The sequence below is a fragment of the Manis javanica genome, chromosome 10 (assembly GCF_040802235.1).
Source record: "Manis javanica isolate MJ-LG chromosome 10, MJ_LKY, whole genome shotgun sequence".
Taxonomy (NCBI): Eukaryota; Metazoa; Chordata; class Mammalia; order Pholidota; family Manidae; genus Manis; species Manis javanica.
This window is the reverse complement of record NC_133165.1, coordinates 63,838,736-63,863,871: the sequence shown is the minus strand read 5'-3', so window position 1 is coordinate 63,863,871 and position 25,136 is coordinate 63,838,736. Positions and strand designations below refer to the sequence as shown.

Here is a 25,136-nt window from a genome sequence, read left to right as displayed (position 1 = left end):
AAACTAGAGTGGGACATAGAAGCTCTAGGAAGGGTGAGCACAAGCTCTGTGGGTGTTTGTGGAAGCCACACAAGGGCTCCGATGAGAAAATGCAGCAGACATGGTAAATATGCATCTTTAGTTTTTCATACAGTTGGAAATGGATAAAGGCTTGTTTGACCAGCTAGGAGATTATATGTCCAGGAAATAATCATGATTTGGTATCAGGAACACAGCAGATGAGTTCAGATATTTGAGTGCTGAAGCCTACCCTTATTATTCTAACTGGGTGAGTCCATCCGTCAACTTCTGCGGGAGTCAGTGTCTCCATGAGTAGGAAGGGAGTGATTCTGTTGCACAGAGTTATTGTGAGATCAAAAGCCATCGTATATAGGAAAGTGACTGGATAAGGGATTCATCTGTGAAAAGAAAAAAATGTGACTTAAACCCTGGAATCCACAGAATTATTTTTGGACAGGAATAAATTAGAAGTTAACTACTACCAATCTCCAGACAAACAGGAGGCAGCAGCTGCATGGCACAATTTATTGTTGCTGCTTTGAGAGCAGCCAGCTGTAGTCACTGTTTTTGTGAATTATTGATTCCCAGAATCTTATCTTTCATGTCATTTTAAAATAATTTTATTTTTGTCATTTGCCGTTTCCAAGAGAACTACAGAGCTGGCTATTCAAATTCAGTCTCTGCTGACCATAGAAAATCTTTCTAGAAAAATAGTTTCTAATGTAAACCATCTGTCGGCATCTCATCCTGAAGAGTCTGACATAGAGGTACACCAAGTCGAAGGTTCAAGAGAAGCAAGCCTTTTGGCCAAAAACTGTGACCTTAATGTTAATGAGCTGTTCTGTTAACCTGTTCTGGTTAACACCTCGCTCTAATGTTTTGGTTAATGCATTACCACAGACTGCTGTTGGCGTTATCTGGTGCCATGCATCCTGCCATTCCTGGGTTTTGATGTGGAGGAGACATCCATGAATCGCAGGCCAATTGAATAATGAGGAACCTCACTATTATTCCAGGCCCACACCAAATGTTTCTCCCTGATTTGAGGACTCTGGTTCACAGTGTTGGAAAACATGCCTCTGATCTAAGACAAAAGAGGGCTTCCCAAAGTCCATTGCAAGCATCAGCTTAGTGACTCTCACTTTTGGGGGTGCCTGGGCCTTCAGAGCAGACTCTGATCCACTTCCCCAACCAGCCTTACACCCGGGGTCCATAAAATTGCCCCTCCCCCATGCCAGGTTGCAAGTAGAACAGAGATAACTAGGATGTGCCACCCTCTAGGCATGGGGCAAGGTTCCCTCCCATACCTGTGCTGCTTGTCACATGACTGGAAACAGAGACGGAACAAACAGAAGGACAGCAAACAGCAAACAAAGCCAAAGAGGGACACATAAGTAGGGACCTTGAGCAAAAAGACTGTACCCTCTAGTAAACAGGCAAAAAACGGTAGGCTACAACCATCTCCTGCTTCTCCTTCTCCTCCTTTTTGCCCTTCTCCCCCTGTTCCTCCTTTTCTGCCCTTTGAGAGAGGAGCAGGAGGATGGGAGGAAAGGAACTAGAATATAAACCAGAAATGTTTCCTCCAGTCAAGGCTCCTTGAAATGGGTGATTCCAGATTGGGAGCAGGAAACATTCATGGTAAATCTACGATAGCTTTTTGCAGCAGAAAGCAAAGCCGTTATCAGAACGAATGTGTCATAGCAAAAGGAGGTGGGAGTCACCGTGAAGGACTCCCCTTGGCCATGGATGAGAAAATTTGAGCACCCAAAAGAATAATGATGCAATTGATTGAAATACATATGTAAATCCGTAAGTTCATATTGATAGTTTACTTAACAAAAGTCATCCCCCCTTAACAAAAATACCTCTTTAGGACACCATAGGAAGTATTTAGTAAACTCATTCCCTATACTAAAAATGAAAGGGAGAGAATCGTCGGCATTCATTCTGCCTTCCTTGTACAAACTGCACTTCTGAGTAAACAAACAGCATTAACTGAAGAAAGGAGAATTCTTCTTTCCAGAATTCTAGCTCCTAAATGTAGAAGAAATGACAGAATTAGGAAAAGATTATCACTCTCCAACCCCTAATGAAATTATTGATTCGAACAGTGGTCATCAGTGGACGAAACCGTTTAGATTAAAGGTTGACAGGGAACTTTACGATGGAGGAATTAAGCTGTCGTCAACCCGAACCCACCCAAACTGATACAACTCGACGCTGAAAGAAGCATAGAAAGCAGACTGTCCACATTATCTCCACAAACTTAAAGACACTAACATCCTGTTTGCTTTTTAATCTGCTCACTCAAGTCCCACAGGCTTTATTAGCAAGAAGTCCAGCATCTCCTGGTGGAGGACCCTTCGTCCCACATCCCTCCCAGTTCGAGAGTGGGGCTGGCTCAGCTCCTAGGTGGGCAGATCTGGCTTGTGTCAGAGGTGCTCTTACTCCTTATGGCCGCAGTGTGTCGCCGTGGAGCTTCGTCCTGCCCAGCCCTGTCCACCTCCGACCTCGCAGCTGCGCCTCTCGTGGCCGCAGGATGTCGCCGTGGAGCTTCGTCCTGCCCAGTCCTGTCCACCCTCCACCCTGCAGCTGCAGTCTTGCTAATTTCCTGCACAGCCCTGGGATGGGGAAGGGGAAATGGTTTGAATTAAATCCGTCTTAGTTCGTACTCACAGGACATCCTGGTCAGTTCCGAATGCCTTCAAAACTCAACACAGGGTATAGCGGAACCAGTTATTTCATTTAGTCCATGAAATATTGACCCTACTGTGTGGCAGGCACAGTTTCAGAGGTTTGGGATGTATCAGTGGACAAAACGATGATTCTTGCCCTCCTCAAGGAGCTTGAGGGAGGGGGCGGCGTCTCCATATACCAGCCCCTCCCACCCCCAAAGCCTTTACCTGAGCCCAGGTCACCAACAAAGACTCCTCCTCCCCTCCGGATGGGTGTTGAGTTGGGGGGAGTACTCTTTCAATCATGTAATTTGAACTTCTCCCCATACAACATCAGGCTGCATGTCAGATGAGGGCTGGATTTTACTAAACTACGCACTCGCATGCAGGCACACAGACAAACCCCTTTTATAGTAAGGTAGGGCTTACTACTCTGCACTTGCGTAACTGAGAGCCATGAAGGTGCTCCTTCCAAGGCAATCACGTCACTTCAGATTGCAAAACGAAATAGACACTGCTGCATGTAAAACAGACTGCTCATCTTGCAGGATTCTTAGGATTAAATCACATATCTTCACTGGACTATAAACTCCTGAAGGCTATGTTTTGTTCCCTGCTATGTCTTTTTTGTCACTGCTATATCCTCAGCCCTTACAATTGTGCCTGGTCCGCTATGTGCATACATGCACACGCATGCTCATGCACACACACACACTTATGCATTCACATACCCACAATAATGGAATAAGCCTGCAAAGAGTGTCATCTCATTAAACATTAGTCGCCTTCCTTCTTTTCCAGAACATGGACTATCCCCTCTGGTGTGGGGAGTACCACATGACGCAAACTTAAATGTGTACACATATCACTGGGGATCTGAAGATGCCAGTTCAGATAGCCTGGGGCAGGGTCTAAGATTCTGCATTTTAACACTTTTGAGAGATGTCAGTGCTTCTGGGCTGGACCTCATTTGCAATTGCAAGACACCCTTTTTCCTCTTAATACAAAGCTGCAGCAGTAAACTGGCCTCTTTCCTTCTTGTACTCTTGCCGGAAGAAGGCATGTGGGGGCAGAATGGTGACAGGACTGATTTCACAGGATCCAGGATGCCATCGGTTATAAAACACAGCCTGATTTCAGAGACTTAAATACAAAAAAAGAGAGTGCATCTTATAACATATGAAATAAGGCATTTTGAGCAGCAGTAGAGGATAATAGTTAACTGCTTGGTGTCTGGAATCATAGATATTCATTACCTTTCTGACCTTGGGTACATTCCTTAACCTCTATAAAACTGAATGTCCTCACCCCAGTAACCACGAGGGGTGCCTGGTGAATAGTATTGGCCCAGCCATCTTGGTATTTCAGCTGTCCAGTGAAATAAAAAACCATTAGCTGATAACTTCTGTATTTGCTTCAATACAGTTTGTCTGAAGTAAAATAACTGGGTATAAAGAAATAAACATGCTATGCAAATTTTAATCCTCACTTTTTTCTGTACAGCTCTGAACGTTTTTACTATTTTTCTAAGAGTTTGCATGTATTACTTGTGTAAAAATAAAAATATTTTTTTAACTATTGTAGTTTTAAAATGGAAGCCCAAATCATTGATGGAAGTGTGCAGAGAGCCTCCTGTGAGGCTTAGTAAAAGCAGTCACCACCTCAAAGCATTAAATGCATGCAAAGTGCTGAGTGCACTGCCTGGAAGCATCCATCATAGTGGGTGCTCAGTATATATTACCTATTAACAAGTGTTTGCCTCTGGAAGGCAGGCTTTTCTCTCTCCTTCACTGCTGTTTCCCAGCACTCAGAACCATGCTTAGAACATGGAACGTACTCAGTATACATTTGATGACTGTATGAACCTCCAACTAACTCTTGCAGGTGGTCAGGTGGAGGAATGGTGTTTGGGGGAAGCTTTGGCTGGAAGTACCTGGCCTTAGGTGCAGAGACCAGTGAGGCCTGTAGCTGAGAAGGGTGAATGCCTTGAGTTGCTAAACCAAACCCTGGACAAGTACAGAGGTTGCTTTTCAAGCCAGGCAAGGTGTTTGTTACAAGAACGCTTTTAGGTCTTTAAAGTCATTTATTGCCAGTGGTACTGAAGGGCTGATTGGGGTACCAAAACAACTAAAATGATGGACTCCCTGGCACTTGCTCAAAGGGACAGGCTATGCAGAGGACTGTTCCCAGCACAGCACCAGGGAGGGTGGGCAGGAAAGAAAGGCCTTTGGCTTGGTCCTGATATACAACAGCAGCAAAGCCCTGCCTGGGGCTCTCCCAACAGCAGGGAGTTGCTCCAGGAAAATAGGGAAGTCAACCTGGGCCTGGGAAAATGTTCAGCTATTTACACCTGAGGACTGTGATTTGCAGAAAAAAAAGAAACCTCTCAGCAGTCTCCTTGTCCTTTTTCAGTTTTGGGTGGGACTTCCAAGAATGTTCCTGGAGAAGGGAAGAAGCTACAGGGTTGTGGGAGGCTGCCTAGTATATAACAAATCAGTTACTGAAATTAGTTTGAAAGGTCGTTCATCAAGTAATTTCATAAATAATTCTCCAGAAGTTTCACAGTAAGTCTCCACATTTTTTCTTTCCAGGTGACCTTGTACAAGGGCTCTGACATGGAGGACTTCGGGTTCAGTGTAGCAGATGGCTTGCTGGAGAAAGGAGTGTATGTCAAAAATATTCGCCCAGCTGGACCAGGAGATCTTGGTGGCTTAAAGCCCTATGACAGACTTTTACAGGTAAAACCCCAGGTAGAATTATAATAAATTTCACTCTTCAAAGCCTTACTTGACCAATGATCACCCATCCTTTGCCTCCAGACTAGACTAGGGGCCCCTCCTATATAGGACAGAAACTTTTTCCTTTGGTAGAACTTGCCAGTCTTTGAAACTGCCTGTTCTCCTGTTATCTATTCCCCAACAGATGATAAACTTCTTGAGAACAGTGTTAGTACCCTGTTCTCCCATTTCCCACTATACACTGCTTGTATCTCAATATTCACACAGTATCTGCAACCAAAAGGTTGAACATTCTTTACATAATGCAATACTATTGTGGTCACGTGTAGTTTCACTGAGCATAACAAATTCCTGATTTTATATACAGTTTCTAGGAAGAGCATTTCACAGGAAAAGGAGGGTTGACGTCAGTCTTGAAAGCATATTCAACTGGAATGAGTCTGTTACTACCAAACAGCTGACTTTCAAAGCATGAGATTGCACTGATCATTTGACTTTAGACATGAGTTCACTGGAGCAAGTTGCCATTGATCAGTTATATAATTTTAAAGCCAATGCTGGCAATCATTTTTACCATAGCAATACAACAAGTAGTCTTCTCAAGTTCTCCTAGGAACCTTTATTTTCCAGATACTCTCATAGTTGCTGAATGAGTAAATGTGGACAACTTATTTAACCTCTGTGAATGTCTTCCTAATCTATAAATTGGAGCTATACCTACATTCATTGAAGTGGCAGCTATAAAAGGAGACTAGAGTTGGACTGTGAAGGGCCTTGGATGCCATGAAAAAGCTCTTGCCTTTATTCTGGAGGCATATTAACTTCTTAAGCAGAATAATGACATAATTTGTAATTTAGAAAGACAATACAATAATGTCACTGGTAGACTGGAGTAGGGACGGGAAGGGGAGGATCCCAGCAAAGGAGACCAGGTAGGTGTGGGTAAGATGCCTGGGTCAGACCTGAACCTTTCATGCCTTCCGCACATCCTGGTAGAACAGTCTGGAAGGCCATTGGCAGTTTGGATCTGCTGCTCAGGACAGATGTTAGAGCCAGAGCTAAAGGTTTAGGATACTGAAGGCATGGGTTTGAATAAAGTTACCTATGGTGGACTTACAGTAAGAGAAGAGAGCCAAGAAGAGAATGCAAAAAAAAAACAAAATTTAAAGGGAGGAAAGGACTGAAAGTGCGCAGTAAAATGGTAAGAAGATCAAAACAAGGTGATGGCCTAAGAGCCAAGGAAGGAGATTTTAAGGATGAGTAGGTATCAGAAGCAGCCAATACCAAAGGCCAAAGGGGATGGGAAGCTGAGACGCAATGCCTGTATTGGACAATCGGGGTTATACATACCATGCGTGTCAGGTCCCAGACCTGCAACAACTGGGGAGAAATGAGACAGGCCTGTGTGTAAGCTGGGGGGTGGGGAACAGGCTCACTTCTCACCGTGGGCAGGGGCACGGGCTTTGGCATCAGCTAGACTGTCTGGGGTCACATCCTAGCTGGCCACTCACCAACTGCTAAGCTGAGGCAACATCTTAACCACTGTGCCTCACTGTCCTCACCTGTAAATTGGGGATAATACCCAGCACTTGGAACACCTGCCACAAGTGAGCCGTCTGCTCAGCATGGGGCTAGCAGGCGCATCCTGGTTCCGTGCTCTCAAGGGCCTTACCGCATAGTAGAGAAGTAAGCCAGCAACCACGTTATAGAGCAGTCAGCAGGGAGAGACTCTCTGCCCTGGGCGCCCCTCACGCACCTTCAAGACAACCTGGTGCACCCAAAGCGTTACTCAGAAGCTTGCAGATCTGTCTGATGACTACAGTATTCAAAATGGCTCTTCTTAACCTTTCAGGTGAATCACGTCCGAACAAGAGACTTTGACTGTTGCCTTGTTGTGCCCCTCATAGCGGAATCTGGCAATAAGCTGGACCTGGTTATTAGTAGAAACCCAGTGGCTTCACAGAAGTCTATAGAACAGAGTCTACCCGGAGGAGAATGGAGTGAACAGAACAGTGCTTTTTTCCAACAGCCTAGTCACAGTGGTAATTTGGAGATACGAGAACCCACTAATACATTATAGCAACGCTTCTTATGATGCAGGACAAAAGACAATATCTACATGGTGCTAAAAATTCCCTTTAAGATTTCTGTGACATTTAAAGCACAGATAATCATGTGGCATTAACTGCAAGCACAGGGGTCTTTTAAATCTCATGGCTCATGTTCACTTCCCTTTCCAAGTTGAAGAGCCTTCTTTTTTGGTGACCACTATGGTATACGGCAGGCAGTTCCTTGCCAAGCCCAATGGTAGAGAAAAACAAAACTAGGTAGGCCACCCCTCCCCACAATCAACATAAGAGGAAATTTTTTACAAGTTCATCTTATCACTTTTTAAAAAGAGAAATGTGTTTGAAAAAATTCTGATAATTTCCTTAATTCACTTTGAGATCAGTTTCTTACTATGAAGTCATTAATGTGAGAACTTGACCAACAAGGCTTTTCATAAAGCTGGCTCTACTAGAGGGGCTAGAGTTTGGTAAACTGCTGGGACTGCTACTGTGGGAGGGGTACAGGTATAGAGCTGTCTTAAAACGTTTCAGCAATGATGCACGTAGGAGACCTTAATAGGTGGTGGTAAATGTTTTGCCCAAGTATAGGAATGATTTTAACTAAGATGTATGCTATTCCCTATGCAACAAATTATCAAACAGGATATGTCTTGTGACCTGTTTTTTTTTTTAAGGACACATATTTTTAATAGCTGAAAAATCTCTGATAATGAATTAGTGTTTAGTAACACTGAGAATTAGTTACCTTATTTTTAAAATTCAAGATTAAGAATTTAAGAGCGAATGAAGAGTCTATTAAAATGAGGTTTATCTTAATAATAGGCAAATCAAACTCATATTGCTTGACATGTTTTGAAAACTGGTTATATTGAGGGGTGTACAGCACATGTACCTAAAAATGACACTGGACTATCTTTTGTTCTGAGCCATGCTAGTTATTGAAATTGTAAATACATTTTTCACAAAATGCATTGCCAATTATTGCCATCCCTCAAAGCAATAAATTGTGACAGTTGCTTTGAATGTTTGTCAGCAACTGTTTCCATTTGTTCAGATATTTTGAATAGTTACACTAATAACTGTTATTTGGTGAATATTAAAAAAGATCTGTATATTGATTGTAGAATCTCCATATTGAAACAATTACTTTCCAAACATTTTCACTTTGGTCAATAATTCAAACAGCTGCTTAGGTAAAGCATTTAAACACTGTGTCCTGTGTTTAAGGAAAAAGCTCACCTTTCTTTTTGTGCAAAGAAATATAATATTTTAACCATATTTCAGAACCGCCAGGGCAAGAAAGTATAAAGCAGAATCATGTTAAGGAAAAAAAAAAAAAAGATCATGAGTCACTTAAATATGTATTTTTATTTGTAACAAACAAGTATTAAGCTGTAAAGTATTTTTGTACAAATTTAATACTTTATTAGCATGGTATTTATCGTCAATGTATGGTTTTGGGGAATTCAAAATTGTTGCAAATATTTGTATGGAAAAAGAAAAACCCTCTATCAAATGGAATAAACAGTGATTTTAAAAAGCAAAAAAAAACAACATGGTGTGTGTATTTTTTTTTGTTCCTTTGAGTATATTTTCATGTTCTAGACTGAGCCCTACACATGCTTATTGTTACACAATTTTCTAAAGGAGGAAGGTTTTGCCATAAACTTGAAAAGCTACATGGCAGAGTGGGTTAAGCATAGGTTCTAAAACTGGATCTAGATTTGAGGCAGCTCTGGCACTCATTGGTGGTATGAAATTTACTTACCATGATTTAGCTTCACTACCTGTGAAACAGAGTGCGTATCTGCACTGCAGGACTGTTATAAGGACAAGATGTACAACATCTGTGAACGGGCTAAACAGCCTCAAACAAAACACCCCCCACCAATGGCACATTTATTTTCAGTGACAAAGATAGATCTTAACTCAAGGATCACAACATCTGCCTTCAGAGAATATTACATGTATTCTATGAAATACATTTACAATAGCTATAAAAAGTACAAATTTTAATTACACTACCTTAAAAAAATATATATCCATAGTCCCAACATTTTCATTTTTGCAGATTGCCGCAGGCCTTGTAAAATCACAGGATAAAGGCAAAGATGTTCATTCTCACCACTTCTATTTAATAGAGGTTCTAGCCATGGTGGTATGAAATAAAAGGCATCCAGATTAGAGAAGAAGTAAAACTATCTCTATTTGCAGATAATATACTCTCACACATGAAAAAGCCTGAGGAATCCACTAAAAACCTATAAAAACTATAAATGAGTTTAGCAAGGTTGCACGATACAAGATGAATATACAAAAATCAATTGTACTTTTATACAGTTGAAATGAACAGGCAAAAAATAGGAAAACAACATCATTGTCAGTAGCATCAAAAATAAAATACTTAGGAATAAATTTGGTAAAAGATGTACAAAAGTTCACCTGAAACCAGTATGTTGTATATTAACTATACTTCAATAAAAAAAATCAGGGGGAAAAAAAAAAGAATGTTAAATAAACTTGTCCTGTTCCAAAAAAAAAAAAAAGATGTACAAAAGTTATACTCTGGAGCTACAAAACATTGTTGAAAGAAATGATAGAAGCCATAAATAGAAAGACATTCCGTGTTGCCAATATTCCCCAGATCTATGGATTCAACATAATCCTCTCAAAATCCTAAGCTGGCTGCTTTACAGAGACTAATGAGCTGATCCTAAAATTCATGTGGAATTGCAAGGGACCCAGAACAGCTTGAATGAGAGGAACAAATTGGAGGACTCACATTTCTTGACTTCAGAAGTTACTACAAAGTTAATGAAGACAGTGTGGTACTGACTAGCAAGAATCCAGAATTCCTGAGATAAATAAACCCTCATATTTACAATTAATTGATTTTTGACAAGGGTGCCAAGACAATTCAATGGGGAAAGAACAGTCTCTTCAAAAAATGGATCTGTAACAACTGAACATCCACATGCCAAAGACTGAAATTGGATCACTACCTCACCATACACAAAAATTAACTCAAAATGAATCAGAGCTAAATGTAAGACTTAAAACTATTTCTAACTCTTAGAAGGAAAACAGGAGTATTAGCTATGACACCAAATGCACAAGTAACAACAACAGATACAAAGGACATCTTCAGAACTGAAAACTTGTGCTTCAAAGGACACCATCAAGGAAGTGAAAATAAACCCTACAGAAAGGGAAAAAAAATTTCTGCAAATGTTTCTCATAAGGGACTTGAATGTAGAATATATAAAACCCTATACTTCAATAATAAGAAAAATAACCCAATTTAAAAATGGGAAAAAGATCTAAAGATATTTCTCTGAAGAGGTCAAACCAATGGCCAATAGCTCATGTAAAGATGATTCCCATTATTAGCCATGAAGAAAATTTAAATCAAAACCATAATGAAATATACTTTGCACCCACTGGGATGCCGATAATCAAAAAGTCAGATAATAAGAAGTGTTGGGGAGAATGTGGAGAAACTGGCACCCTCACATACTGCTAGTGTAAATATAAAATGGCCCAGTTGCTTTGAAAAACAGTCTGGCAGTTCCTCAAAAAACTAAACATATATTTACATATGACCCAGCAATACCACTCTTAGGTGTATACCTGAGAAATGAAAACACACATCCTCACAAAAACCTGTAGACAGATGTGCATAGCAGCATTAATTATAATAGCCAAAAAGTGGAAACAACCCAAATGTTCATCATCGCATGAATGGATAAACTCAATGCACAATATCCATACAATGGAATATTCTTTGGTATAATAAAAAAGAGATGAAGGCATTTTGCCTCAGTGCACCATGGAAAGCGATGGGTCACTTGCAGCTCACTGGAGCCACTTGCAAAAACTCAGCCAGGGCTCCTGATCTCGCCACGTCAGCTCAACCAACACAGTCTGATCCAGAAATAAAGCCTCCACATATGCTGCCAGTTTTTCCGTTAGTAGCAAAGAGTATAGTCTTCATCAAGTTTGACTGAGCGATATTCCTTGAGTGAATTCACCAAGACTTCTACCCAATGAAAGAAACAATGTCAGCTGTTTGTACATAATTTTTTTTAACCTTAAAAAAAAAGAAATGAAGCACTTATACATGCTACAACATGAAGTCTGGAGACATCATGCTAAGTCAAAGAAGTCAGCAGCAAAGGACCACACACTGTGTGATATGTCCAGAATAGACAAATCAATGGAGACAAGGTTGCCTTGGGCTGGAGGGGAAAAGGGGACAAGACCTAAGACGTACAGGGTTGATTTTGGGAGTGATAAAAACGTCCTGAAATTGACTGTGGTGTTGGCTGCACAAATGTGTGAATATACTAATGGCCACTCAAATGTACATTTTAAATGCGTGAACTGTACATAAATTAGATCTCCATAAAGCTGTTTTTAAAAACACCGGTATAACAGTAAGTCTTTTGACTTTTTCCTTTTCCATTTAACAGTAAATAAAAACTCTTATTTAAAAAATCAAATTACTCTGAGAGAAAAAAAAATTTCCCGAGTATCTCAAAACAACATGCTCCCAAAAAAGTGGTAGTCATGTGACATGATAGAGGTGCTAGCTAATGCTACAGTGGTCACTGCGCTGCGGTACAGACATGCATCAGGTCAACATGGTTGGACACCTTAAACTCATATAATGTTATATGTCAGTTACATCTCCAGTTAAGAAAAACAAAAACAAAAAAACACAATGTGCTCCCAACTCAGAAGGAATTTCTAGGAAAAAAATCCCAGGTGAGGTAGGTCCAGGCAACAGGATGGAGTAAATGGCAGCCTTATGAGATGACCACTTAGCAGAAGACACGACATCCTGAAATGTGTGTCAATAATATAAAAGATGCAATTAGTTTATCTTTACCATCCTTTCAACCCATTGGCAAAGATCACCCACAGTGATCGTAGAAGTTAATAAGGCATGATCCTAAAAGTAAAACACTTTTAAAGTACAGTTTTTTTTTTAACATACAACATCTTTTTCACTCATTTATGCCCAGTGCTACTAGTTCTCATGATGACAGATGTTGAAATTGCCTCGATTTTCTTTGATCAAAACAATTGAAAACATCTGCAAACACAAACACCTTAAAAATAAAACTCCAGTTACAGACATCCACTTTTATCTTCATATTTGAAGTTATGACACTGATTTTGTGTTGAGTGGGGAAAAACAGACAATTATTTTGAGCAACCAGAAATAAAATTAAGTTTCTTGATCATTTGTAGGTCTGAAAAGTTGCCTGGGGGTTAAACTGTTTAGTCTCAGATTCTGAAGTTTGGAAGACACTTGTGGAGATGATTCTTCCACCTGTTAGAACAACAATAAAAATAAAGTTAACTTGGTAAAGAGGTAGTCAGTGAATATGAATATGAAGCTCTATTCCCTGACTCCTTCTGCAAAAGACATAATGCACTTTCCTCGCCGCCTGGAAGACCTGAGCAGATCAGAGCAATCCGCTGTCAGCCCCCTGCAGGAGCCGGCCTCCTTTTCTCGCCATGGCATTCTCTAGAACCCAGCTCTGGGACGGACGTGTAGAAGTGACTACTTCCTGAATGAGTACAATATATCTATCTAATCACTAAAGGTGTACACAAGGGCCCACTACATAATTTGGGACCCAGTTCAAATTTAAAATACGGGCCCCTTGTTCAAAAAGTAAGAATTTCAAGATGGCAAGTGCACAACAGTAAAACAAGTGTGGGGTCCATGTAAGCACAAAGCCCTCTCTGTCTGCCCTGGCTGCATATCCACAATGCCAGCCCAAGGGGCGGGAAGACGAAACACTGCAATGCCACAGCACACTCCTGGTACTATTACTGTTTCCCAAGCACAAGTCAAGGGACCACCGTAGTCACAAGGAAAGTTCTGAACAATAAGAACAATAAGCACATATCAATTAATCTTTCACAACGCTCCATCTGTTCAGTTAAGAGGACTGTGGTGGTTATATTTATGGATCAATTTGGCTAAGTCAGGGGACCCAGACATTTCAGATATTTGACCAAATATTATTCAAGATGTTTCTGTGGAGGTATTTTTTAGGTGAGATTAACACTTAAATCAGTAAGCTATGAGTAGAGCAGATTACCCTCCGTAATGTAGGTGGGCCTCATCCTGTCAGCTGAAGGCCCTCACAGAAAAAAGACCAACCTCCCCAAGGAGGAAGGAATTCCGCGAGCCGACAGCCTTTGGCCCCAGGCCTCAGTATCGACTCTTCTCTGGGTCCAGGCTGCCAGCCTGCCCTGTGGATTTTGGACTTGCCAGCCTCCACGATCTCGAGCCAGTTCCCTAAAGTAAACCTAGATACACAGTTGATAGATGACTGGTAGACAGACAGATGGACAGACTGACATAGCATATTGGTTCTGTTTCTCTGAAGAACCCTAATATGAGGACTATCTTTACTTGGGAATATTGTGATTAAGCCCTTCCTAGGTTTGGTTTTTTTTTGTTGTTAAATGTCATTTTTTCCAAAAAGTTTCTGGGAATAGCTGCCTTCATATGATAAATTTTAGAATGTTTGCACATATGTTTTTATGTAAAGGGACACACCTGTTCATCCTCTTTTTTGGTGGAAAGAGCTTAGGCAAAAGAAAAAAAAAATCAGGGTATATTCCTTTTAAGGTTTTCTTCAAAACACGAAGTTATTAATCTACAGAAAAGCACTAGTATTTGTTGAATTTAAATGCTGGTTTGGTTTTACTGGAGCATGTGCATGTGAAGGAAGGGAGGTGGGCAGCCCTTCTCACTGAGTTTGATCTTTTAGAAATGAGGCACCTCAGTGTCCCTGAAAATCTGGAGTTACGGAAACAAGTCACCAGTTCATCCATCCTCAGCCTTCAAATCCCTAGATTCCTCACTTCTAGGGACTCCTGCAGATGTCAGATACTTCTGGAAGACCCTGTGAGAAAACTTGCCCTCTTCAGTTAGAGAACTTCAACTGTGCTACTGTGAATGCTGTCAAGCCAGCACTGGGCAGCCCCCCTCCATCCTGCTGTGTGTTCACAGACCCTCTCTGATAAAAGCCTTAGCAAGCTCAGAACTGAAGATGGATAATGTTGCCATCCTCCCGTAGAACCGTCACATAAGCCGTAACTCCCCCATTCCCTTCTGGTGCTAAGAAATCCAAAGCGAAAAACTTTTAGAAAAGGACTCTTTTTTTAGAATTGCCTCTCTTTCCTGTTCCAGTTCAAAGGCCTTATTTATCCCAGGGTCTTTGCAAGAGGTAACACATTTAATTTCAGAAAAAGATGTTTTGCTGAGATGGAAATGCCACCTCAAAGAGTTGATCTGGAATACAGAATGAAGCTTAGGACCAGCAGCAATCTTACTACTTCCAAGAAGAACAAAAGAGAAAACTTTTTCTTTTACAGTGCCCACTTTTATTCCTTTCCCTACAAAACTGTCCCAGTCCTAAGGGTACCTGGATGTCCCTGGATGCCCACACTGGAAGCCTAGGATTCATCCTTAGGCCCAACACCCACTCTGTATCACTGACCATTAAGTCCTACCAACTCTACCCCTTAACATGTCTCTTCCATCTGTACTGCTACTACCTGACTTAGAGCATGACCATTTTGTTTTTGCTGGGAACTCATACCCCAGTCTCTCCCTAACCATAATCCATGAACTCCAGTCAAAGGGACCTTCATGAATTTCAGCTCTTAAAGTACTGTGATCAGAAGAACATACAATCTCTTTAGAAGAGCCTTGGTTTATCTCCTACCTCTTCCAGTGTCCTTAGCTCAACCTGCCATTTGCACACCATGCTCCAGCACACTATCCTGTATACTTGTGTTACCTGATATGCCAATACTTCACACACTGCACCCTATGCTGGGCACACTCTTAGAGAACCTTTAACTGTTTCAATATCCACATGGGGTCAGAGGACAGAAGCACTTTCCCTTCAGACTTTAGCCTGGTAGAGGCAGATTACACAGCAGTCCCACCTCTGCACCCCTTATCTGTATTATGGTGGCCCCTTCTTACCTTCATTACAGTCTCGGATGTCAAAAGACTCGCCCTATTAAGTCTGTTGCCAGGGTTATCAGGCAATTCTTAAGCTTCTCTTGGTACTACATTTGGAGTTAATTTATGATCCCACTTTTTAAAAAATGTTTATGTAAGTATTACCCAACTTGGATCATGCCAACTCATAAAACTAGGAAGAAATGGATTTGGATTATTTCTAAAAAACCAAAATAGGTCTCAGAAGTTTGCTTCCCTTCCCTCAGAAGTTTGATATTCAAAAGGATCTTCTACTGCCTCTAAAAATGATTCTCAAAGGAATACTCAAAGCAAAGGGGGCACTCCCAGAATAGGTGTGACTTTGAGCTCAACACGAAAAAACAATACCCTATTTTTTCAAAAAAGGTTTCACTGCCACGTAGTCATAGCTCACTTTTAATCACCAAGTATTTTTGAAATATTACTGTGTCATCAGCAACTGTAGGACACAAATGCTGTTCTCCAGAGGCTTGGTTTACAGACTCAAATGATGGTTACAACAAGTGCAGGGCAGAGGGGACATGTGCCGGTTAGAGTAAGGGAGAACCTGACAGCAACAGAGCTGGAGTCTACTAGGAAGACAGAGGGTGGGAGGAGGTGTGAGCTGAGAGCTACCTCATCTTCCTGTTAAACCCGATGATTGTACCCACTCCCCACCAGTTACAGTGCAAAAGGGCCCCTTGTCCCCAGTCCCATCCAAAGGGCAACCCCTGTACTCAGGTTCTTGATTATCCCACCTCACCCACTTCTGGACCCCATTCCTGCAATTATTCCCCCTCTCTGAACCATTAATTTCTCATTCCCTGTTGGACCACTCCAGCAAGACCCTAGGATGCTTTAATACACCCATCCAAAATAAAGAAATCCTTCCCTGACCACCAGCCCTACATCCAGATTCAACCCTATCTCTCTGCTTCCTTCCACAGCAACCTTCAAACACTCTACTCCTAGCGCTTCCTCCCCTCTCTCACTTTTTATTCTCTCATCAGCTCACTTCAGTCGAGTTTTGTTCCCACCTTCCTATCCTGGTTTTTCTTCCCTCCCAAACTCCTTGTCCATCTCTTTTGCTGGTTCTTCCTCCCCTGCCAGACCTCTGAAAGTTGGGAGGCCAGAACTCTGCCTTCAGGTGTCTGTCCTGAAATTAACTCACCTGGTCCTCTAATTACCACTACACACTAATGACTCCCAAGTGGACATTTCCCACCCCAATCTACCCTGAGGCTCTAACGTGCTCTCCTAACCAGTGGCTCTCTCAATAAGCCTGCTTATGTGTCTAACTGAGCCTGCAACATAACATGCTCAAAGTGAAGTCTTCATTTCCCCAAACCAACTTCTCCTCATGGCTTTCCCATCTCAGGAAATGGCCCTAAATTCACCAAGGTGCTTCAGCCAGAATTCCAGGAATCATCGTGGATTTGTTTTACCCATTCACATCTAACCAGCAAGTTGTATGGACTACTTCTCCAAAGTGCAGCAGGACTCCCGGCCTCCTCTCACCACCATCCTTGCTCTTTCATTCTCTGGGGCAACCTCCCGACTGGTCTTGCTTCCACCTTACTTTCTACAGGTCACTCTCCACAGAGGCCAAAGGGATGTTTTTTAAGCCTACATGACATGACATGACACCTCCACATTCCGCCGCCAGGAGGTCAGGACCCCAGCCCCCTCCCGCGGCCCTGCCTCTCTCCAGCCTTATCTCCTGCGCGCTCTGCCTCACTCACTGGGCACACGGGCCTTCCCCTCTTCCAGTGAGCTATTCGCTCTTCAGGCTCTCACCTTCCACACCCTCTGCATCTCGGGATGCTCTTCCTCAGGGCCTCACATGGCTGCTCCTGGGCATTATTCCGTGCTCAGCCCACTCATCACCTCCTCCACGTGACCTCACTGAACACCATAGCAAACAGTACGCCCCCCAGCACCATTCCCTGCCTCTACTACCTTAGTTTTCTTCATAGACTCTCTCTTGATCTGAAATTTTTATTTTCTGTTGTATTTACTGCCCACGGCACATTGGCAACTGGAAACCGGGGACTTGTCTATTTTCCTCCCTCCAGCATTTGGATCAGTACCTAGCAGATGAGCTAAACAGTTTTTCAAATGCTGAGGGAGGGGAGGCAGCATGTGAGCCGAGCTGCACAACAAAACCAAAGGGAAGGCATGAGAACCAGTTCGGCTCACTGTGGTGAAGGGAGAGACTAGCTTGATGAGAGCAGAGAAGAATACTGGGAAATGAAATGACACTGGGGAAGCTGGAATCAAACCGGGAAGGGTCTCAAATGCCAGGCTACATGGTCTAAAACTTATGTTGTCGGCACTAGGAAACCACTAAAGGCTGGTGAACAAAGGGATGAGCTGAGCACTTAGAAGCAGCTAGAGGAAGGCAGCCAGGTCAGCAGTCATCTACGAGAGAAGGAACTAAAATAGTGTGGACTAAATGGAATGAAGAAATCCTGAGAGGCATTTTGCAGTAAACCTAGTGACTAACAAGAAGTAGAGGGTGAAAGCAAAGTGAGTCTAAGGGACTCCAAGATTGTAAGCTTCTATCAGGGGGAAAATGGTGTTTGAAATGGTGAAATCCTCAGAGACTAGTGAGATGTTGAGCTCTGGCTCCAAAAAAGCCCATCTCTAGGAACAAAGACGGATCTGGGAGCTGGTTCATGACCTCCTCTTCGGTGTCAAGCGCACTCCATGAGATACCTAGTTACTTACACAGCCTGTCTGTCTCCACCACTGGCCATCAGGGCAAGAGTGGGACCTGTCACTCATCTCTGAACTGCCAGGGCCTGGGATGTAGCAGGTAGCTGGGAACAAATCGCTGATGCAAAGGTGATGGCTGAACCTTGGAACGCGTCAGCGCTCCAAGGAAAAAGGCACTGAGACTTGGGGAGATGTCCCCAGTCAGAGGATGGGAAGAAAAAGAGTGAAGAAACAGAGGCCAGATGAGACAGACAGTAGGGCAAGTGTTAGATAAGGCCACAATGAACCCAAGGGATGGAAACATTCAAATGATAGCAGCAGCTAAATGCTGAATGTCAGGGTAAAAAGTCAAGACAAGTGGAAGAGAAAGCCTCTCGAGCTGCAAGATGACGGGACGCAGCCACTCGGTGGACCTGCGGGGACTAGAGCGAGTGTAGGGCCCACAGAAGGGAGGGGCGGCTGATAAGGAGAGAAGGCGGGAAGAGGCGTAGGGAGACCCAGACGCTTCTCCCACACCCCACACCTCCCGCCCATCACCAGACTGAGATTGCCAGAGTGCCAGCCTCAGGCAAACTGAGGAAGTGCTGGGAGGGGCGGGCACAGGGGAGAGGGGTTCTCGGAGGCTTGGGGACACGTGTCTTCACGCCCCACGGCCCAGGGTAACGCAGTCACTTATGAGCACACTGAGGGGAGCAACATTCAAATATCCCTGGAGCGCGGGGCAACACCACTCCTACCATGAGCACTTTGCTGGGGCTTTCCTCCACATTCACGCCACAGCTTCTTTTGGAGCCTCGCGACTTTGATGGGTCTTCATCTGCATCCACGGCCGCGGATGAAGACAACGGCCACCTCGCGACAAAGGGAAACACACTGTCGTTGGCGGTGGAGGCCTCGCTTCTGCGGACGTTGTGGGTCCCAGGGTCAGCCGTGCCTGTGGGGCCCGGCGAGGCTGACGGCTGCGTGCTGGGGCCTCCGCTGGCTCCAGAGCTCCTTAACGGGGATTCAAACCCTGCGGCAGATGCACAGCTCTCCAAAAGCTTGTTTTGCAAAAAATGTTTTAAACGAGTTTTCCTGGGAACATTGTTTCTCATAATTGCGGTCCGGAGCTGGGACTCTTCTGCAATCACATACACTCTGCAGCGGCCCCGGGTCACTGCGGTATAAACGTGCTGCCAGTGCTGGCGGCCCGCCTTCCCCACCACGTAGACTACGGTGCGCTCCTCAGACCCCTGCGGGGGAGGAATGAATTAGCAGACTTAATTCGGCACAACGGGCGGTGTCTTCAGCAGTCTACAAGACAGACAGGCACAAGGCCTCTAGGCGCTCTGGAGCACCTACTACCTGGCCAGAATCTTACGGATTCCATTTGATTCATTATCCAAGAACTCATGTTTTCTAATTATGCTGCCAAGTTCAGGTCTCACAGATCCACAACTAGCTTGTAGAAACCCAACAATAAATTTAAAGACCATATGCAGTACCAAATCTTCCCTGTGAGAACTGGAAATGATCATTTGGGCTTTACGGGTAAATGTGTTTTCCCACTGTTACTTATATAACAAAAAATAGACACTTTAAATACCAAGTTGTAGAATATAAATATATTTATTTATATAAAGTGTCTATAGATATTGGATATATTATTTTGCAAATATCAAAAATGCTTTAAAATACAGCAAAATTTTTTAAATGGATACATTTATATATAAAATAATCATAGCTATAAAACACAGTAAAATCACTCTGATACAAAAAAAAAAAGAAAATGAGCATGGACATGTAACAAAATAAATCACAAAAAAGGGAAGAAAATTTTAACCAAATTTTAAATGGTCAGTCTCCAAAATGGGGGGGGGGAGGATCTGTGGGTGATTTTTTTCTACTTTTCTGTACTTTCCCATTGTTGAGCCATTTGCTACTTTTATCAAGATAAACAAAAGAGAACAATGAACCTTTGCTCTTTAGGTGTGGCAAGCCAAGAATTGCATAGGTGAGAAAAATGCCCAGAGTCACCATGTAGCCTGAGAAAAACAACTTCAATTTTTGTGGCTATTTTTAGCCCCAATAATTTCAGTGCCACTGTAAACTAAGAAGTGGTTTGAACCATTACCTCCCCTAATATTCCCACATTTCCCCTGCCAAAAGAATTGTGGGGAAACAAATGACCAGATGGAGCATGTAGAAAATAGAAATCCACAGTAAAAAATCTCGTACACAGCAAGCACTTCTATCTCCCTGGACACAGTTTGACCCAACTAACTCCTCAGATTGTAAGTTTGACAAATACTTCCTTATAATGCTGCTGAGTCTCAGAAATTGACTGAAATGGTTCTTGGTTATATGACTGATGAACATATTGTACAGATACAAAGCACCATTTCTGCCTTTGACTTTATACCATGTACTCTGAAACAGCTAAATGTAGCCTAAACTTAGCTCATCAAGTTTAGTCAGCAGGTAACACTGAGAAAAGCTTCACAGCCTCATGTACTCACCTGCTGTAATCACAGTCCTCAGGGCACTACCAGACAGATTGGTAAATCGCAAGTCCAGCCACATTACACTCTGCTTAAAATCACTTATCACTCCTAACCCCTTAATGTGGCTCCTGTGGCCCTTCAAGAGCCAGCCTTGGCCCGCTCTCCTCCCTCCTTCCCCTTCCCCACGAGCCGTGTCCCACCCTGCATGAGGAACCTCCTTGGGCTCCTGCCATGGTCCCCACCCCGGGGCCTCCATCTGGCCCACTTCTGCCCCATCCATGTACTTCCTAGCACCCTGTACTTCCTCTATCACAAAATTTTTGCTGGACTGGAATGAAATTGTCTGCCTTCTTAGCTGTATTCCTCACTGGACCATATCCTCTGTGAAGGTGGGACAACGTCTATGTTGCTCACTATTTTTGATGAATAATGATAAAAGTTAAAATGTCATGCCGAAGGTGTGCTCAGAAACGGGACATGACATCGAACTTCACCTCAATAACCTACTAGAAACCATTTGTCCCTTTTTAAAAATCTTCCTTCAATCATTAGAATTAGCAAACTTCATATGGAGGCAAGTTTTAATTACACAGACGTCTCTCCTCCGATCTCATTACCTCCTGTCACTCTCCCACACTGGCCTCCCTGCTGCTCCTCTTCTTCAAATAGGCCAGGCAGGTTCCCACCCTAGAACCCTGGCGCTGGCTGTTCCTTCTACCTAGAATGCTTTTCTCCCAGATATCCACAAGGTTAACTTCTTTACCTCCTTCAAGGCTTTGATCAAATGCCACTATCTCAGTGAGGCCTATGCTAACCACTACTTAAAATTACAACTGCATCGCACCCCCACCCTTTTCCCATAGCATTTACCACCTTCTAATATTAAACATAGTTTACTTAATTCTTTACAATTGTATTTATACCTATCCTCTTTCCCACCAAACATAACCTTCACAATGGCAGGAATCTTTGTATGTCTCATGGACTGACTAATGTACCAAGCACCAGAACAAAGTCTGACTCAGTAAACACTTGCTGAATTGAACTGAACTCAGAAGAAACAAACTATGCTGATACAAGTCATAATGTTCTCAGAGGTAAGAGATGATATTTCAGCCATGAGGTAAGAGCCAGATCCAGTTAAGAAGAACATTTAGAGATATTTACTCCAAATTCAACCAGTAATAATAATGGCCCCATCACTCTTCATTTGTCCAGAAATGCAACAGAAAGCCTATTTTATAAATTTGAGAAAAATCTCTCAAAAAATATAACAAAATGATAATGAGTTAGATAGTAGGATGGGTAAGAATTTTAGCTAATCAGTTTGGAAGGTCCAACATAAACAGATCTAGAAAGACAAAACAAAGACAATGAAGGACAAGAAATCTTAATGAAATTATTCAAGAAAATTTCCCAAAATTGAATGAGTTTGCAGAATTACAGAGACCCCCATCATAAAGATCCATGGGAGGAATTTCTACAGGATCTCACACCAGGAATATCTCCACTTCTTAACAATTGGGTTTCTTGTTTCTTGGGGTTTTTTTAATACAATAGACAGAGTCAACTTACCTGTACTGTCTTATTTTGGGATCTGTGGCTTTAAGGGAACTTAGAGGCAAACCTGCAGTGCACATAAGCAAGCAAAAAGTCGCTGTGCATCTCAGCATTCCAACCCCTCCAGGCAGGAACCCTTTTACCAACCTTAGCTTTATTTTCTACTTGACACTCTTCCTTAATCTTTGTAAAAAATCATGTTGCATTGCAGGCAGCTTCTGTAAGCCATTTCATATTCTTTTTGGAACTGAGATAGACTAAATTAATAAATAAAACACCATTCACTTAAAAAAAAAACACTTTTATGCTAGTTAATGTTTGCCTACTAGTAGAGGATTATAGGCTAACTTAAATTTATCTCTGTTACAAATGTAGGTTGATACAGCCTCGTCACTGAAGCACCATACCAACACCAAACAGGGGAGCTCAAGACAACGACAGGAATAATAGAGCCACAAAAACCTAGAATTCAAGATGACTAAAACAGAGCTTAAAAGCAAATTACAATAAATGCAATGTCAGGTTTAGGATTAGATCTTGGGACAGAAGAACAGTATTAGTAGGAAACTGGTGAAATCCAAATAAAGCAGAAAGTTTAGTCAGTCATTTCGTACCAGTAGTTATTTCTTAGTTTTGACAAATATACCAGTTATGTAAGAGATTAACAATAGGTAAAGCTAGGTGTGCGGCATGTATAAATTCTCTGTACTACATCTCCAATTCTTCTGTAAATGTAAAGTTATTCCCAAACAAAAAGCAGGTGTCTCACAAGGGCAGAAGAAGGGCATTCAGTTGTCAAAACTCAACCAACTTTATAATTAAAATGTGTATGCAAATTGTGCCCTAATAAGTTTACCAAACAACACAAAAAACAAGTTGCAAAGATATATAAACATTACAATTACCATTTATATAAGCCTTGGCAACTTTGTTTCTAAATTAATGGACCAATTCATCAGAAACAAATTCACTTCTGAGGGAGGGAGGGAAGGCCTGGGACCAGGGCAGGACAAGGGAGGCGCTTGCTTTGGGCACAAAAAGAGGAGGTTAAGAAACTCAGCAATGAAGATACAGGACATTTTAATGTAATATTTTTAGAAATAAAAATTTAGACAAAGATCTGCAATGAACAAAATACCAAAATTTTAAGTAAAAAGATCAGTAACAGTGCCATGCCAAGAGACACCGGAGACTAAAGCAAAAGGGAAGTTCCTCCCAGCCCTGATTCTTCTATCCCCGGTGCAAGAGAGGCCCGCAGGATGAGGCCTTACCTCTAGTGCCCTAGGGCCTGAATAAAGACAGTCCTGAAGCTGAAAGAGCAGAAGGTTAATGTCTAGTATTTCTGAACTTATGTGTACTTTGCTTCCTAACTGAAAAAATTCCTAATTACCAAAAGTGATGAGCCACCAGAAGTAGAAAGAAAATATGCAAGGTACTCTATGATGTGGCCATTATTTAAATAGCTTTGTAAAGGTGCATACTTACCTGAAAAGTGTGAATAGTTCTTGCCCACGCGTGTTTTATGTGACAGTGTTGCATTAGTTTCCTAAAATCCACAGTTACTTCCAAGCCAGCCATATTATCAATGGTCAAAGACCTTCTCTTTCCAAAAGTTACATCAGTTATATCCTGTCACAAAAACAAAAACTATTTTGTACATTTTCAAATATGCACACAGTCGAGATATTGTTTTTGTGAACATAAAATGCAAGCACCGAATAAGTAAAATAGCAAGTACATTCATTACAGTTGTTAAGAATTTCAGAAGGCTTAAACTATGCTTGAGCCCAAACTGCATAAATACATACCCAGATATTTTAAACACAAGTGGAAGGCTTAGTTAGGTCCTTGAAACTTAACCTGAATTTGACTCTCTGGAGAATAATCTGTGTTGTCTTCCTTAGGTTGAAGTCTATAGCATTTCTTGGACTGTCTATGCTAGCCTCCATATACTCTTTGCAAAAAATTTATTTTTCCTGAGAGCTTTTAAAGAATAAGCTTTTTAGTGTAACAGATTATTTATACAATGAGGACAAATTCAAAGGGAACACTTCTATAGTTTCTAAATATAAGCAGCAACCAAGGAAACAATGCTTTGTAAAATATGCGTGTCACTGTCCCTTGTTTTTTGTTACTCAAGCACTTCAAACTTACTAAAAATATATTTCTTCACAAAGTCTTCTAGGAAATAGAGGAGAATGGGACACTTCCCAACTCATAAAGCCAGCACTGCTCTGACTTCAAAACCAGACATTACTAGAAAACTACAAACCAATATCCCTCATAAACCCAGATGTAAAACTCCTTAAAAATTACGGAAGAAGAACGTCAACTCTGATAGGATTACGTTCTGAATAAATCCTAGGGCAATTAAAAAAAAAAGAACACCAAAAAACCCAAATCAGTCTCCCAATAGGTGAAAAGGTACCATTTTTCTGTTCTCACTTACCTTTCTTATGAAAAACACCTCTCCATTGCACAGCCGAATACCACTTTCAAAGTCATGCTTATTTCCAGCAAAACTATGAGGACTACCATTAAAAAGTTCACCACTGGCCTCTAGTTCTTCAGTCTGCTGACTGTTAGAGTTAGTTTTATGGAGTAACTCTGAGAGATAAACATTCCGGGTACAACAAATTTTATCACCAACTCCAAACTGAAGTCTGTTCTGATGGTCTCTAGTTTAGAAAATAATACATTGTTAAAATTTAGAAAACCTAGTTTCATTTCTTTTAGGCAATAATTCCCACTCAGACATGACCCAATTCTCAAAATAACTTCCGTACCCTGTTTTCTTCATTTTTGTTCTCCAAACATCAACACAACATCAGGCGCCCAGAGTTGAGGTCTCTCTGCACACCTCAAACTCGGTG

General features: G+C 41.9%; 2 protein-coding genes across 10 annotated transcripts in view; one reads left to right on the top strand and one right to left on the bottom strand.

Moving 5' to 3' along the window:
• GRIP1 (glutamate receptor interacting protein 1) overlaps positions 1–9,036 on the top strand; it is a 643,653-nt gene extending 634,617 nt beyond the window's left edge. For all 7 annotated transcript variants that reach the window (XM_037007170.2, XM_037007167.2, XM_037007164.2 and 4 more), the window contains 2 exons: positions 5,267–5,413; positions 7,266–9,036. In XM_037007170.2, the coding sequence (XP_036863065.2) occupies positions 5,267–5,413; positions 7,266–7,493 (375 nt within the window). In that variant the 3' untranslated portion in view covers positions 7,494–9,036. The remainder of the gene's footprint in view (positions 1–5,266; positions 5,414–7,265) is intronic.
• Positions 8,832–25,136, bottom strand: part of HELB (DNA helicase B) — a 34,084-nt gene continuing 17,779 nt past the window's right edge. For all 3 annotated transcript variants that reach the window (XM_017671429.3, XM_017671431.3, XM_017671430.3), the window contains 4 exons: positions 24,713–24,941; positions 23,749–23,892; positions 18,958–19,452; positions 8,832–12,820 (listed from right to left, as the gene is read on the bottom strand). In XM_017671429.3, coding sequence (XP_017526918.2) covers positions 12,716–12,820; positions 18,958–19,452; positions 23,749–23,892; positions 24,713–24,941 — 973 coding nt within the window. In that variant the 3' untranslated portion in view covers positions 8,832–12,715. The remainder of the gene's footprint in view (positions 12,821–18,957; positions 19,453–23,748; positions 23,893–24,712; positions 24,942–25,136) is intronic.